General features: G+C 38.5%; 1 protein-coding gene and 1 pseudogene across 1 annotated transcript; one reads left to right on the top strand and one right to left on the bottom strand.

Annotated features, from left to right (window-relative positions):
• Positions 1-1,022: 1,022 nt before the first annotated feature.
• Positions 1,023-3,565, bottom strand: LOC148291190 (uncharacterized; annotated as a pseudogene).
• An 8,692-nt stretch (positions 3,566-12,257) lies between these two features.
• On the top strand, positions 12,258-16,706 carry LOC110760285 (nuclear receptor family 2 group C protein). The gene is made up of 3 exons (XM_021962529.2): positions 12,258-12,688; positions 13,794-13,874; positions 15,943-16,706. Exons 1-3 carry the CDS (start codon positions 12,530-12,532, stop codon positions 16,351-16,353), a joined length of 651 nt encoding a protein of 216 aa, XP_021818221.1. The 5' UTR covers positions 12,258-12,529; the 3' UTR covers positions 16,354-16,706.
• Positions 16,707-16,986: the final 280 nt, after the last annotated feature.

Below are 16,986 nucleotides of genomic sequence, written 5' to 3'. Positions count from 1 at the left end.
GAGGTCCTTGCGAGAGCTCTCTTTGTGTAAGCAGCACCATTATCATCATTTTGAAAAGATTTGTTTACATCTTCCATTGCCAAGGCTTCTGTACAGTTTCTTTTACACTCTCTCTTTGGCCTGCAAGTTAGCTGTACATAGGAGAATGCTGAAATAAATTAGTTTATACCTTCTCAAACAGTATTGTGACAAAGCTTCGTATCTCCCTTGGATTGCAGTAGTTTGGTACTTCTTCCTCTGCGTTTTTGCTTTTGTTTTCTGCTTCTATTTTCTCTCCTCCGTTTTCCTTTTTTTTCATTTTTTTTTTCACCAATGGTCTCTTTTTATAGACCCAAAGAAAACTGAAAGGAGTGGAGCCAGTTAAAGGGCTCACGTATTGTGTGGGTGTTGTATGTGGGAGTAACTTCCCACTTTCTTTCAGCCCCTCAACTCCGTACATGAGACATATTCTGTTACTGCTTTTAATTCATTAACATTTTCTTGTAAAAATATTAATATTAATTCATTTTGGGCCTAAACTAATTTAGCAACAAGTTCACAAGACCATTTTAGCTATGAGCCCAACTTCTTTAACTTGGGCCAGAATTTAGTTTGCTGACAATGAATTTTTTTATTCAACAGCCACCGAATTCCATTCACAACACATCCAGTATAAGTACCAACCCTATATGATAATGCAAACACTTCTTTATTTACCAACGTTGATTCTTGAGTATACAATGATTTGACACGCTTCTTAAACCATTGGGGAAACGATTGCCTAAGTCTTTGTTCTATGTTAAAGGGGCTTTCACTTTCTAATATTTGACGATGCTCACTGTAAAAACAAAACCAAAACAAAGAAAAACATTCAACGTTAAAATTCCAGCAAGACATAAATAACACAATAAAAGAACTAATATGTTTACTTACTTTCTAAATGGTTCAATTTCGTCGCAGTTGTCCAGGATATACCAATAAATTGGTTCCATTTCTCGCTCTGACAATAAAAGTATTTTATAGCCATTAAAGGATCGTGCATTCTAGACAAAGACTAAGAGCTTTGCATTCATTTCGCTGGCATCGTCATTTCGACCAGGACGAGAGAAAACTGTCTCCACATTACGTAAGTACATTGAACAAAAAGTTAATGCTTCATTAGCAATGTATCCCTCAATAATGGAACCCTTTGGACGAGCTCTATTGCGTACATAGCCCTTTTGTTGTGAAAATGGACAAACACTTTCACTCACTCCCCTAATGATCTTGTTGTTGATGGACTTTGGGACACACACAAGGATGGATGAATCACACACACACACACTAGAGAAACCAACCAAGCACAAAGTGACACAAGTATTTTAGAGGTTCAGCAATTGCCTACATCCTCTTAGTGATCCTCTTGAGAAATTCACTAATGAAAGAATAAGTTACAACTTTGGTTTACAAAGAAACCCCCTTAGAACTCTATTCTATCCCAAGCTCTCTTTTCTCTCTCACCCCTTGCTCAACACTTTGATACACTTGTGAACACTCTCACAACTCTTGGTGTTTTCCCCCCTTTGGTGTCTAGACTACTCAAGACTCAACTCAGCTCTCTCTTGAATTGATTGCCCTCTCTCTCTTCCTCCCTTGGTGAGATAACCTCCCTTTGAACACAATAGCTCCCAGCTACTTGACAACTTTGAGATTAACCACACTTGCTGTCTTGCTTCCTCTTCCCTTTAATACACAAGCCTTTGGACTTAGGAGAAGGCTCCATCTTTTCCTCCCACGTTCTCCCCTTGGTTTCCAGACTTGGACCACAACTTGGGCAGAACAAAGGCTAGGCATAGATAGCTGCAACTTCAGCCACCCTATCTAGAGCTATAGGGTAGGTACTCTTTGAAACAAGTCAACTATCCTCATTCAATGGTGCTCCAGCTTTTCCAGCACCTTGCTAGACATCCTAGAACCCATAAAACTCCTTGGAAGCTCGAGGGGTTAGGTAGGAAACCGACACATGTGAAGACACCTTGAAAAATGCATGGAAAAAACAGCACAGCAACACTGGCGACCGGTTGCAGATACATTGCGACCGGTCGCTGATACCTTATGGATACATTGCGACCGGTCGCGGATACCTTGCGACCGGTCGCTTTCTGCGATTTCTCCAGCCTTCGAATCTGTGTAAAAACGACCGGTCGCCCAAACCTTGCGACCGGTCGCTCACTCCTTCACTTGCATACTAAGTGTGAGCCATTTTTCCAACACCTTTAACTTCCCCAACATCCTGTGAATTATTTCATATTAGTATCTACAAATACATGTCAAAGTGAATCAACTACAAAATATGACTACTTGATGAATAATTATTACCTCTTTATTGGGTAGACATTGATACCCTATTGGTCCCCCAAGTTTTGCCTCATGTGGTAAATGATAAGCCAAATGAACCATGACATCAAAGAATGTTGGCGGAAAGATTTTCTCAAGCTTGTAGAGAACTAAAACAATGTCAAACTCTAATTTATCCAAATCTACAACATTCAACGTCTTTGCACAAATTTGTTGGAAAATGCTTGACAATTCTACAAGTGGTGCACATACTTCTTTTCTTAGGTATGGTCGGATTCCAACAGGTAAAATTCGTTGCAATAGAACGTGACAATCATGAGTCTTCAAACCCGAGATCTTCCCATCTTTGACATTTCGTGATATATTGGTTGCATACCCATATGGAAATTTAACAAAATTCAAAAATTCACAAAACACTGACGATCAGCCGGTTCTAATGTATATTCTGCAAGATACTTCTTAATCTTTCCATTTTTCATCTTTATCTAAATGCATATTCATTCTTATATTCATGTTTTTCAAATCCAAGCGTGCATTGGGTGTGTCTTTTGTTTTTCCTTCTATGTTCAACAACGTCCTAATAATGTTATCACATATATTCTTCTCAATATGCATTATGTTCAAGTTATGTCTGATTTTCAGCTTGGACCAATACTCTAATTCGAAGAAAATGCTGTTTTTTGTCCAATTTAACTCCATAGGTGTCAGCTTTCTCTTTCTATCCAAATTATCAAGATTTTTACTAACTTTATGATGCATAAGGTGGTTAAACTGAAGCAATATGTCTTCACTAGAGAATTCTCTAGGGGGATCCCTCATCTCAATACTTCCATCAAAATTTTGACAATCTTTACGCTATGGGTGAGTAGCGACGATGCCCCATATAACAAATTTTATTTCTCAACTTAGTAGACGTTGTATCCTTAAGGCATACAAGACATGCCTTGTAACCTTTTGTACTCCAACAAGATAAATTTATATAAGAAGGAAAGTCGTTGATTGTCCATATTACAGCTACATGCATGTTAAATATAGTATTAGAAAGCTTATCATAAGTTTGGACACCTTGTTCCCACAACTCCTTTATCTCATCAATTAACGGACGCAAATACACATCAAGTTCCTTGCCTGGTGCTTTAGGGCATGGAATAAGCAAAGTCAATATCGAATATTGTTCTTTCGTATACATCCAAAGTGGTAGATTGTATGGAACCACCATTACAGGCCGCATACTATAAGATGTGCTCATATTCCCGAATGGGTTAAACCCGTCCGTTACAAGCCCTAGCCTAATATTTCATAGTTCTTTAGCAAACTCAGGTACATCTTATCAAACTCCTTCCATGCAATGGAATCTATTGGATGCCTCATAATACCTTCCTCATCAACCTTTTAAAAAATAGAGGAACACTAATGTAACCCGTAATAGAAGCAATGTGAATAACTACAAATTCCTCCCATTTGAACATACCAGTTAACCAAAATGGAAATCTAAGATACCCTATTTAAAAATCCATATAACTTTCCTAATCTCTACCAATAGCATGGCCTTTTGCTACCCAAATCTCTAAGAAGACCCATTAGTTTTTCATAATCTGGATACTTAAAATTAACCAATAAGTTGTCCAAGAACTTACTTAAAATTAGCCAGGAGTAATGGCCCGATGCCCAAGTCATCATGGTTTGCCAATGCTTCTGCCAGGAAAATCCACTCCATGGTAATATTACCAGAGGCATTGGGAAAGACATACCGATTGAGCCAATAAAGCAAAAACATCATATGCTCTCTCTGGGGATCAACAGTCTCCACACCTTGAAAATTCTTCATAAACTGACCAAAGGCCCGATTGGTATTGATTAGCTGGTTCATCTCATTTATTCTCACCCCAATATGCACATTTTCCTCTAGAGTCCTCTCAAAATTGGCCAGGTAGTCAGCACTCCTACCATGGGGATGGAATCTAAAAATTATGGCCAAATCAAGAATAGAAATTGACATCAGGTCGACTCCAAAGTCAAAAGTATTGGTGTCACTGTTCCAAAACATTAGCGCCAAACTCAATAGAGGTGTATCGGCTTGGATTGGAACGGTTGAGCCCATAATGGCGTAATATATGCCGTTGCTGATCCACAAATCCCTAAACTGCGGTTCCATCCTTTTAACCCAATTTGCCCATTTCATTTTGTAGCCCTTAATCTCGATTTTAGGGTAGAAACGAGGCAAAAACTTGATCTAATTCCCCCAACTAATCCCTTTCGGATTCTTGAAAGGAAGAGGAGCCCTGACGTCGTGAGATTCGTACTTGACCAATTGGCCAACCTTCTCTTCCAAATAGCTTGGCCCTAAGATGCAAGCACGACCATGGAAGCTGATGTGATCCTCACAAATGCGAAATTGGGGAGAATCGCTGGAGAATCTAAGAATCAGCTTGCCCATCTCTGTTGGGAAAACGTCTATTCCTTTGCCCGATATATAGGGTGGACGTTTTGGGTTGTCATCGGAGGAAGAAAAAGTGGAAGAGTCACTTTTCGACTCTACCCTACTCATTGGCTTTTTCTTAACTTCTTTCTGAACTTTCTTCTGGACGTTTTTCTCACGAGCCATTCGAAAAATTTGTTGTTTGATCAAGGAATATTAGTTAGGGTTTTTCTAAGTTCTTCACATCGGTTCAAAGACGAAAGAAGAAGTGGAATAGGGAAAGGTCGCAACTGGGGAGTTTTAAAGATTAGCGCCACTAGCTTTTTCGAGCTGTCTATTACTTTTGTCTACATGGAAAATGTCACGCGTGTCTGAAAATTCAAAAATCTGAAAAGGGCTTTAATTCATTAAAAATAAAGCCCAAAAGGATCCATGGGCCTAAAACCAGGGCTTTGACTATTTGAATTTCTCATTTATATAAGACTTAGCCAAAATTTATGGTTAATTTTTTTATAAGATCCCGAGAATTCTTAAATAGTTTAGTAAAATCAAAACAAGAAAGATTGCTGATTTCATCAATTAGCAATTATTTTATAAATGCTAAAGTGGAAGAAACCATGTCCTTCACATTATCAATTTCTAAGTTTATCGATTTCTGAAATGACTTGGTCTCTGACTTTGCTATTGTGGCTTCCATGGCTTGAGAGCCTAACGCATCGATGACCATCTCACTCGCACCGATTTGCACCTTGACTTCTTGCAACTCCAGCAAAAGTTGTGCTTGATCATACTCATCAGCTTCTATTTTGCACGAAGTCTTTGCTCTCTCAATTCTATCATCTCAATCTCTTTGACGCTAGTCTCTGCCTCACTAAGAAGATCCATTCGTTTAGCCCAACGTGCCTGATATTTCTTCACAAGGTTAGGATGATCCACACCTTCATTAGGCACTTCTTGGAGCTTAGGCCATCTCCAGCCATGGGCTATATCCCAAATATAGCCCTAAAATAATGCAAAACCCATCTCCAGCCATGGGCTAAATAAAATTTTGGCCAAATTTGGAGGGCCACATTTGGCCCTTTAGCCCTCCAACTAGGCCACATATAGCCCACTTTTAGTCTAGGCCAAATTTTTGTGGGCCCATGCATTTGCTTTTTAAAAGCCAATAGTAAAGTAAGTTGATGTGATAGCTGGATATATATATAATAAAATATGAAGGATCCTAAAATATAGCCCTGCATGGGTAGAGATGGAAAAATTTAGCCCTGCACTATTATTTAAAAAATTAATATTTTGGAGGGCTAAATTTTTAGCCCTGGACTACATTTAGCCCTATGACTGGAGATGGCCTTAAGAGCATTGCCCAAAATTTTGTCATACCACTGCATCAGAAATCAACTTGTCGAAGCCAAGAAAGGCTTGATTTCATAAGTTCTTTGAAGTAGGGTCCTCATTTTGATGAGCATATCCAAATTTTGTAGAACTTGGAAACTCGGAGTTTCTAGTTTGATCAACATTTGGTCCAGTTTTGCTTTAATTGGCTTACAAGCTTCATATGCACTCTTGAAGTTCTGCAAAAATGCTCTCTCAACTACACTACCATGCACAATTGTTATAGCAACTTCTTGAGTTGAACTACTAAGGTTGGGAGTTTTTGTACTTGAAAAGCTTTCTCCTTGGTTCAAGATCAGGCACAACACTTAACTCACTGCAGGAGAGATTACTAGCTCAGCAGGAATTTCTACTTCTTTAACTCTGGGAGTTTCTGGGGCAGTCATTGTTTTATTCACCTGATAAGACAAAGACAACTCTTGTCAACCTTTGCTAAAGAAACCTAAAAATCAAAATCAAAGTAAACTTTGAATTACCTCAGGAAGGGTTTGCATTATCCCAGCCTCCACAATTACTGCAAGATCTGTAGTCACTACAGCTTCCTGCACAATTATTTGCCGAAATGTAGTTTTGTTAGTTCTTCTTTGAGCTAACGAAATGATCAAAAGTCAAAATCTAAACCAAAGAGGAAACAAACCTGAGCTGGAGGAACGACTTGGTTTTCCTCCACTTCATGTGGAGGCAAGATCAGCTTTCGCCTATTTTCTCGTCTCTTTAACTTTGGGAGTTTCTGGGGCAGCTACTGTTTTGTTCACCTAATAAGACAAATGCAACTCTTGTCAACTTTTGCTAAAGAAATCTCAAAATCAAAATCAAAGCAAACTTTGAATTACCTCAGGGAGGGTCTGTGTTATCCCAACCTCCACAATTGTTGCAGGATCTGTAGTCACTATAGCTTCCTGCACAATTATTTGCCGAAATGAAGTTTTGTCAGTTCTTCTTTGAGCCAACGAAATAATCAAAAGTTAAAATCTAGACCAAAGAGGAACAAACCTAAGCTGGAGGAACGACTTGGTTTTCCTTCACTTCATCTGGAGGCAAGATCAGCTTTTGCCTCTTTTCTCTCCTCTTTGGAGGAACGACTTGGTTTTCCTCCACTTCATCTGGAGGTAAGATCAGCTTTCTCCTCTTTTCTCACCTTTCCACTACTGATAGAACAAAGACACAAGATAAAAAACACCTCAGAATCATCAAGGGGTGATGTGACCAAGAAGAAACAGTTTGTTCTTACTAGTAATAGGTTTAAGATCGGGCAAACCTGACCCCATTCCCTGATCCGCCTCATCTCGGTTCATCACGGTCGAGTCTGGGGCTAAATGGCTAGTGCCCAATCTTCTCCTTTTCTTGATAAAGGGAGCTTCTTCTTCTTCTAGCACTTCTTCTTCAATAATGGGAAAAACTACTGATCTCCCTAGAATTGGGCCCGATGAAGACTGAGAAGTAGACACTTGCACACTTGAGCTCTCCCCTTTACTGATAACCTTTGGCAAGGCTGCATCATAACATGAAATGGAGATTTATTAGACATAACAAAGGAGGCAAAGGATTTTACAACAAAACACCCAAGATTGAAGAAAACTTACCCGAAGATTGATGACTAGCCCTTCGAAAGCCAGAGCTTGTTTTTGTCAAAAAACCAAAAACAATCCAGATTGTTAGGTTTAGTAATTTCTAAGTAGAATAAAAAGGACAGTAAGTTTAAGAAGATCTTGAAGTTACATGTCATATATATGCTGCCTATGTTGTTTAGCACGCAAAACAAGGATAGCTCTTCACACTCTGTCATGGATTGGGCGAAGGGACACTCATTGAAAACGTAAGAGTGAAAGAGCTTAGGACTCTCTGGAAACCAAGTGTCCATTCTGGCGCACCAATACTCATGGAAGGAGTTGGTTTGCAAATGATTGGGCAGATAAGAAGGCACGCTTCGCCCCTAAATATACTCCTGCTAGGATGTTCTTATCTTTACATTATCATGAGGGAGCAGATCAATTCTTCGCCAATAACTTTCTCGATTTACACTTTCATATTGAAATTCTGGGATTAATTGGGTCAATTTGAATTGCATGCAGACAAATTGGGGGTTGTAGGCAGGGGCGGATGCACAGAGGGACAAATGGGGTCAGTTGACCCCATGGCAGCTGGGAATTGCAGTGGGGGGGGGGGGGATGGTGTGACCCCATGGCTGGCTGGTGTGTGACCCCATGGCTGGCTGGTGTATGACCCCATGGCGCACACCAAGTGCTCGATGAAATGCCTAGCAGAGGAAGAAGAAGAAGTTTGCGCAGGCAGCGCCTGCCTTGCGCGCGCGCGTGCTTCTGTTTCTTTTTAAAGCCGCCTGGCCAAAACGACGCCGTTTTGGTCCAGGCGTGTTAATTTTTTTTTTTTTTAAAACCTGGCTTCAAAACGATGTCGTTTTGAGCCAGGTTTTTTTTTTTCCCCCCAAAAAACAAAGAACCCCAGCCCATCTCTACCCGATTCATCTTCCTCCCAGCAGCATCAGTTCTTCCCAAAACCTAATTTTTTTTTCTTCAAAATTCCCTCTCCTCTAAAAACCTAACTAATCCCCAACCTCCACCCTGCCGCCGTCGCCAACCACGTCAAGAAAAAATTAATGTTGTTGATTCAATATATTAATTAATTAATTCAATATAGATTAGTCTTTATGATTTCCCTCTCTAATGTATTTAATTAATTGATTCAATATATTAATGTTGTTGTGTGGGTTTATAATTGATGGATTTAATTAATTTATGTATATAAAAAATTATCATGGAATGATTTTTTAAGAGAAAAGTGCCTATGGAGTCTAATCCGGGTAGTTCTAGTGCAAGTGCCTATGGTAGTTCTAGTTCTAGTGGACAATTATAACTTGTATTTTTTGGTGTTATTTTCTTCTTGACAAAATTTCGAGACTTTACACTATGACCCCATGGCGACACAATCCTGCGTCCGCCATTGGTTGTAGGTTTCTGCACTGTACAAACACCTATCTAACGAATCGCTGACGCCAAATAGAAGGTCTCTACCTATCAAGCAGGATAAGGCTTTTTCAACCAATTGGCAGTTTGTCATGGGATTGGGGTGGTGTCCTCTACATCCAGCTCATATATTCTTCTATTCATAAACCATGGATACCCTCTAATCACTAATCGTAGCCATTGCCTCTCTTCCCGCTGTTTGCAATCACAGAAGAATATAAAACACTCTTCAGTCTTCACAGACTTTATCGGGCTGCTGACAATAGTAAGGGCTGGAATCTCATCTTTGGGATAATTCAATTCGCCCTAACCAAGCTTAGGAAAATACCAGTGCAGCCATATTTGGATCATCCAAATAGGACCACAGACATTTAAGCCCATCAACTTCGTAGTGATTTGATGAAGGTAGTGATAGAGTGAAGCCAATATAAACGGACCTATAGCCATATCATCCTCATTATATAGGGCCTCTGCCACATGCACATACTTATGCTGAACAAACCCTTAAGGATTAGGGAAGATGAACCGGTTCAGTCATAATAGCAAGAACATCAGGTGTTCTTGCTCCTTATCCACCATACTCTGATAGCTCAGCAGAAAGGGATAGAATTTCCTATTCCTTTGCGATTCCGTCTTACTAGCACAAAGAGAAATCCTATCCATTCGCCCTCTAACCTCGTAATCCCCAAGAGCATCCACGATTACTCCATGAGGATGAAACCCAAACAGTCCGTGTCCAGAATTGTAGGAGTCATCGGTCCTAGCCCGAAATCGAAGGTATTGGAAGTACTGTTCCAATAACACACGGCTGCGCTCAGCACAAGTAGATTTAGGGCTATTTCCTTCTTCGAAAGCATAATGGCATCACATATGCCATTATTTTTCCACTTTGCTTCGAACTTAGGGCATACTTTCAACCCATTCGCTCCAAGGTTTGAATTTGCCAGAAGGGACCACTTCAGGATTCGAACCAACAACACTTGAATTTTTTCCCCACGAACTCCGGTCTATATTCGAAAGACTATAGGGGTGAAGGGCTCTAACCATACTGGTATCCAAAGCCCTCAGGCTTGCTGGTTTAGCATCGAAATATTTTGGACCTAACATGGGCGTCCCTAACTCTTCAGTGATCGATAGAGGAAACAGTCACCACCTTTCTATTGTTCTGTCCGAAGAACAAATTGAAATTTTGCAACTTGTCCTTTAACTCCTTCGCTTGAAATCTAGTTGGGAACGTCCTCAACGGGTTCTACTTGTTTCTTCGACTTCTGTTTCTTGGAGCCATTGTTGAAAATTTGCCACCCAGAATGAAAATCAAAGAAGGGTTTTTGTTTAAGGAAATTTTACTAATCTCACAAGTTCACAGAAATGAAAATTGGTTATGATGAAGGGAAATGATGCGAAGCATTCAAATCATTTTCCAACAGGGGTTGAAGTCTATGCCAGTACCTCCCTCGGAGCAAAATGGCTTAATTAGAGGTCAAGATCAGCGCAAAATCCAGTATACAATCAAACAAGCATACACTCATCACAATTCTATTGGGTCATCCTCGATTCCAATAGTGGCACACCTACACAATCCAACAAACTCAGAAGACTAGCCAGATTTTCGGCCCCTAAGAGAGGGTCGGGCCGGTCTCTCTCATTCAAGCTTGATCCAACTTTCAATTGGGTCTAGTTGGAAGATCACTCACTGCCAAGAACCATCAGTGCTGACTCATGAGAGCACTTGGGGGGGCATCAGTGTTGGGATGGTCTCTGCCCTCCCGATCGGAAAAAGAAGCCAACAACTAGATTATGCTCTCGTATGCCCATTATGCCTAAGGTGACTAAAATTTGATGTTTACTTTGGTTTGAGGGTCTGTGACTCATTTTGGATTCTTGATTTGTTCTTGGAGAGGTTATGCTAAGGACACGAAGTCCTCTTGTGATGATCTTAGTTGTTGTTGTCGACTATAGAAGTGTGTTATAAGACCCATAACGAAGGTATAAATAGTAACCACAATCCCTTGGCCTCCCTATCTTAATCCCTCAAACCCAGACTATAACACATTCAGTTCTTTATATTTAATAACTAGAGACACAACTCAAATGTGTTGGTTTTTCCCGTCAACTAATATTTTTATAATTACAATCATCAAAATTTTCAACCAAAGAAACTCTGAATAATCCCAAAATTTCAGACTCAGTATCTCCATTTTTGTTTATACACATCATTTTAACCATCAAAATATGAAGAACCCATATAAAAAATGATGACTGACAAAAAAGAAGAGGAAGATGGAGGAGATTAGAAGGTGTGACCCACTCTCCCTAATTTTAATAGGGAAAAAAAATGAAGATGAATTTCACAATTAAGGGACATAAAAAGGTGAAATGGAGTGGCGATGATGAGGGAGCAGGAGTTGAGAGAATAAAGACAGAGGTGATTCAAAATGGAGTTGAGATGTGATAAAGAGCGTATAAATAATTATAAAATAGTCATTATTTAAATTAACTAAGTTAAATTTGTTTTAAAAAAAAACCAAAGAGAACTCAGGAGTCAACTTGACAACGATTGATGCTATCACATCTAGGGGTATGCACAATTTCAAGTCAAGCCAATCGAACCGCCGAACCTGATTATTAGAGTGTTGGGTTGAGTTGGGTTGGCTTAATAATGAAATTATCTTGTATTCAAAAAATCATAAACTGCTATGTACGGATTAGGTTACGAGTTGTAACCAAAACCGACCCAACTCAACCCATGCCCACCCCTAATCACACCTTTAGAGAAATATAATTTTTTATAAAAAATTTCCTATATATATGGATAAGTTCAAAAAAATTTGTGCCGTTAAGATTGTTGGGTCCTGTTCTTGTGCCCTACGTATTATGGGTTGAAACGGCACTGATAATAAGTCCTTGTTTGATGATTTTTTATTTTTATTTTTTGTAAAGGACTAATTCTTAATGTAATTTCCAAAAATAGAAGGATTACCTTCTAATTCGACTAAACCTCAAGGAACCTCTTGTAATTTTTTTTTGGTTACTTTTGGGAAAAATAAAAGAAGAAAAAAAAAGAAAAAAAAAAGATAGAGTGTATAAGTAACAGTTTTGGGTATGGAAGCAATGTTCACGTGGGACGAATTGCCACGACAGTAACCATGTGTCCTTCCCTCTTCTGAAAACCTTGGTGCTGCCCTCTGATAAAATATATACGTGTGTATGTAGCAAAACAAAAAGCCCAATTTCCCAATTTCCCAATTCCAATCCATAACGCTATAACCCTCTTCTTCTCCTTTTGGGATATAAATTCACTCTCTTCCTCTTATCAATTGATCAGACCAGAAATCCCTCACACACGAAGAGGGAGACAACAAACCCTTTTGCTGGTTTCTTCTTCTTCTGATATCATCAGAAGATTCCCAGAGCCTTAGCCATGGGGAAGAAGAGAAAGTCCATAGCCACCAGCCTCGACGAGGTGGATCGAAGCATGTACACCTCCTTCTGCAGCGCCGCTAATTCTCTCTCTCAGCTCTACACTCAGGCCATGAACCACCAAAAGCTCTCCTTTCAAGCCGGTGAACGCCACGCCCTCGTACGTCTCTCTCTCTCCTTTATCATCTTCTTAATTGATAGTTGTTAATCTAATCGCAGATTCCCTCATTCAGTTCTTGATTCTTAATCAAGATCAAATTAAAGTTGGTCGCTTTTTTTCCAAATTGTTAGAAATTTGGGGATTCGTATATTTTGTGGTTCATGAGTTGGTGTGTGTTTTGTTTGGTTATGAATTGGGTGAATATTAGTTCGAGTGAGCATGTCATATGAAGTTGGTTGGATAAGAAATGCCCAAATTTCTCATTAGTATCTGTCGGTAATGTAATGAATATCAATATTCAACTTGTGCAAAGTGTTTAGATAATTAGTGGGGAGTTCCAATTATTCATGCATTGTTTTAGTTTATGATTAAATTGGATGTTTATATCTTTAAAAACCCTAAATATTAGATAACATGATTGATTCTTATCACCATGTAAACAAAAGATATTTCCTTTAGTTGGATTTAAAGTCACTAAATTTTCTTCACTCTTGCTGCTATTCTGATGCTGTTTGGCATAGAACTTCAAGTGGGAAATATTTCTAAACTTTGATATCTTTACGGGTTTGTATTTGGTCTTCAGTACTCAATGATTTGTTCCATTCTTTTCTCCAACTGATTGATTTGGCCCTTTTCTTTTAAAAGATGGGGTATGTCTCTACTCTCTAGTAAGTTGGACTCCACTATTTTTGTATATGTTGAACCCCTATCCTTTCTCTGACAGTTATCTTTTTGGTACATGGATTTGCCTTTAATATTTTCTTCCTCCTTGCATATTTCTGGAAAGGTCTCTCGTGAACTGGCTGAAACCAGCCTAGGCTTGTGTGTGGCTTTTTCTGAATTTAAAAAATTTGTTAAATATGTTATTTTCCATTAGTTCGTTGAGGGTGCGGGGTTTCTCATGCTTCCCTGTTCAAAATTTCATTCACTTTCTGTAGCTTGTAGCCAATTAGGCAATGGGTCTACAAAGTTTCTGCAAATGCCTTATATCCTTGTTTAATCTTGTACATACATTACTTGTCCTGTTAATGTGTAAAATTTCTTTCAAATTGGACTACATTTTTACATTTTATTGATGGAACCTTGGTTAAATATGTTTTTTCAGGATAAAATTTATCAGTGGATCAGTAGACAACAAGAAGGAGGCTCAAGAGTTACAACAATGGATATAGTCAGTTATCTTCAGGTTTGTTTATTATTATTATTTTTGGTCTGATTTTTATAGCGATTTATGATTCTGTCTTTGCTTGTTTGTTTCATAATATGATAAACTATCCCAAATGGACAGAAAATAAAATATGCATGTCCACGTATACCCACACACACAAAATCACTTGTTTTGGTCATACTAAAGTTAAATGCGCCTTTGTTTTAGAGACTATCAACGACAGGGTTAGTTTTCTTGTAGCATCTATTTAGTACACACCCTTTGCATCAAACATCTGAACTTTTTATGAGCCATCAAATATACTAATTATTGCAGCTTATTTGGATCATGTCACTTTCTCTCTTCCAAATATTCCATCCCACATATTTCTGTTACATTACTCAAATTTCATGTTAATTACTTTGAAATTTTCTCTTTTTTAAGACTGGATGCACATGCATGTATGTTTTGGATTGGTGTTGAATTTATACTAGAATATATAAGGTTACTGTATCCATTGCCTTCTAGGTAGCATAGACTTGGATGTGGTTAGTTTTGAGTGTGACCTATTGTGTCACATTCAGATTTTACCCCTGTTGTGGTTATGCTGAACTTTTGTGAGGGATTGCTTCCATTGTCCCCCAGTTGAAGAATTCCATGGTTCTTTTTTGCCCCAAAAGAAGGGAATGAAATCCACGGTTTGTAGATGCTGTGGAATTTGGCCAGAACTCGGAATTTAATTGTTAAATCCGTTTGAAACTTTAGTCATTGCAGAGCTATATGCTTCTCACTTTTCAATTTTCACTTGCTCTTTCATGAGGTTTGCAAGGGAATACTTTTCTACCCTTTAGTATCCAGCAAATAAGAATCTGTGCTTAAGGTTATTGTCACACCTACAGTGGAATGTTTCCTTTCCTCTGATTTGTACTAATTTAACTTCACTTATTGTGCTTCATTCCGGAGATTCTTCTCTGTTATGATTAAGATGTTGAACTAGACATGGATACGTGCTGAATGAGATAAGAGCCAAAAAAAAAAGTATGCAATGACTGTACATTTCTGTAAGATTAAATAAACTTGGATTATATCCTTATGAGCTTAACCAATGCAGATGAAATGTATCATCACTTGATGTAATACAATATGTTGCGTTAACATGATTTTACAGATTCTGCATGTTCAGTAGTCATGACTCTTTGCTTTGTGTGGCTTTTTTCATTGTGATCATCAATGAATTAGTTCACTGATGAAGTGCTTTTGCAAACATTTTCAACATTGATTTGATCCTCTCCCTTTGAGTTCAAATGGAGAGATTTAGTTGTTGCATTAGGGCTATCAAGTCATTATTAGTGGCCAAAAACCGGTTACCGATGAAAAGATGTGCCTTTTGGAAACAGATATTTTCACTTGGATTTTATGACACTGGTTTAACCAGTTGATCTCTTGATTTGAATTTATAGGAGAAATAGAACAAGGATTGTTGTGATACCAATTGATGTACGATAATAGGAGGAGAGAATAGAGGTTGAAGGGAAAAAGTGAGGCGAGTATGGTAAACTCAAATACCTTATTGTCAGACGAATATGCTAGAGTAACCCCTAATAATAAAATCCTAAGAACAACAATAATAGTAATAACAATGACTATGACAACAACAACAACAATAATAATAATAATAATAATAATAATATTATTATTATTATTATTAATCTTATTAGTGTAGTGCTACATTCCTCAAGGTACATATTTAGCTATTGCTAGAGTTTCCTGTCTTCAAAAGATTGTAGGGATTGGCAGAGGCCCTAGTTTTGGAGCTGAGTCCAGGATGTGGGTTTGAGGGATTTCAGGTATTAAAAAAGATAATAATAGGGTTTAGTAATAGTAAAGTAGTAGTTGTGAATGAGATCAAAGATTGACAATTGAGGATTAGGATTAAAATGTTTAAAAATTGGAATGTTTTAAATCTTGAATCTAATTGTTCAAGATCGGTTACTTATTTTAGTTACTTTGCCTAGGGATGACAATAGTTCATCCATATGTGTATATATATTCGGTAAGGACTTCACTCATTTTTGCAGCTTACAAATTTCTTCTTGCCTTCATGCAGAATGAGTTGGACTATTGTGGAGAGGAGCAGCCGTCAATGTCCCCCAGGGTGCCACTTCAACATCAGCATCTTCAGCCCACTGTGCATTTCACAAACTCAGGTTTCCCAGTTTCTTCTGGCTCATCTGGCCCAACAAATACTGGGCAGGGAATTCGTTCTGAGCAATGTGATCACCAATCTAAAAATTCAGTCTTCTCAAATGCTCTGTCAAGCCCTGTTCGCCAGAGTCTTCAGCACTATCACATTTCTCAAGATGGATATTACTCAGGTGCTGGTCTGCCATCTGGAAATGGAGCCCGAAACAATGAACCTAGCTTTCTCCACCCGAACCGGGATGCTAATCCTCCAAGTTCCAATGATACCTCGATGGACATGCATGCAGATAGTCCTGGTCATGATTCTACCTACTAAAAGTTCTTGGACGGATGGCTGATCCAAGGATTCTTTGCCATAGGACGGTTGAAAAGTCTTGGAAGAACCATGACAATACAAAGGTTCTCTTTCATGCAATTCTCTAAGTGAAGAAGGCACAACCTGGAAGCGGTAATGCAATCAATTCAATTTACTTTCGCTGTCTTATTTGAGAAAAGCTTGGTCTTTTTCATCTTCTGTAACCATCTTTTTGGTACCTATCCTTCTGTTTCATTTTGTTTTACCAAAAAACCTGTGTTTCTATTAGGAATTGCTTCTAATGTTGAAAGACAATCTCTGTAAATGTATTGATTCTGCTTTTATATTATAAAGATTTCAGTCATTAAAATCAAGTTCATGATTTCCCTCCCGATGTTAGACATGAAAGGAATTGGACTCTGATATAATGTCATCTTTCTCATGCTAACGTGGTTTAGGTCAATAAGATCATCTGGCCGAAACCTCCAAACTAGTAACTTTGATAATGAAATGAAAATTCGCTGAAGCTTCCAGAGTTGTGATTCAAGCAACCCTTGGGGATGGATCCCCTCGACATTTTCAATGATGTTTTGTGGAAGATCTTCTGCAATTTTGTTTTGTTATCAATCTATCATCGTATTTTTACAATAATTA

This window comes from Prunus avium, chromosome 8 (assembly GCF_965620075.1).
Source record: "Prunus avium chromosome 8, drPruAviu1.hap1.1, whole genome shotgun sequence".
In the NCBI taxonomy this organism is placed as follows: domain Eukaryota; kingdom Viridiplantae; phylum Streptophyta; class Magnoliopsida; order Rosales; family Rosaceae; genus Prunus; species Prunus avium.
The sequence above is the reverse complement of the archived record's forward strand: the minus strand, read 5'-3'. Positions and strand labels throughout refer to the sequence as shown.

Bases quoted from the DNA above. Each gene is read 5' to 3' on its own strand.
- LOC110760285 (XM_021962529.2), top strand. From the start codon at position 12,530: ATGGGGAAGAAGAGAAAGTCCATAGCCACCAGCCTCGACGAGGTGGAT. The intron at 12,689-13,793 runs GTACGTCTCTCT...ATGTTTTTTCAG, and splicing joins CCGGTGAACGCCACGCCCTC to GATAAAATTTATCAGTGGAT. The intron at 13,875-15,942 runs GTTTGTTTATTA...GCCTTCATGCAG, and splicing joins ATATAGTCAGTTATCTTCAG to AATGAGTTGGACTATTGTGG.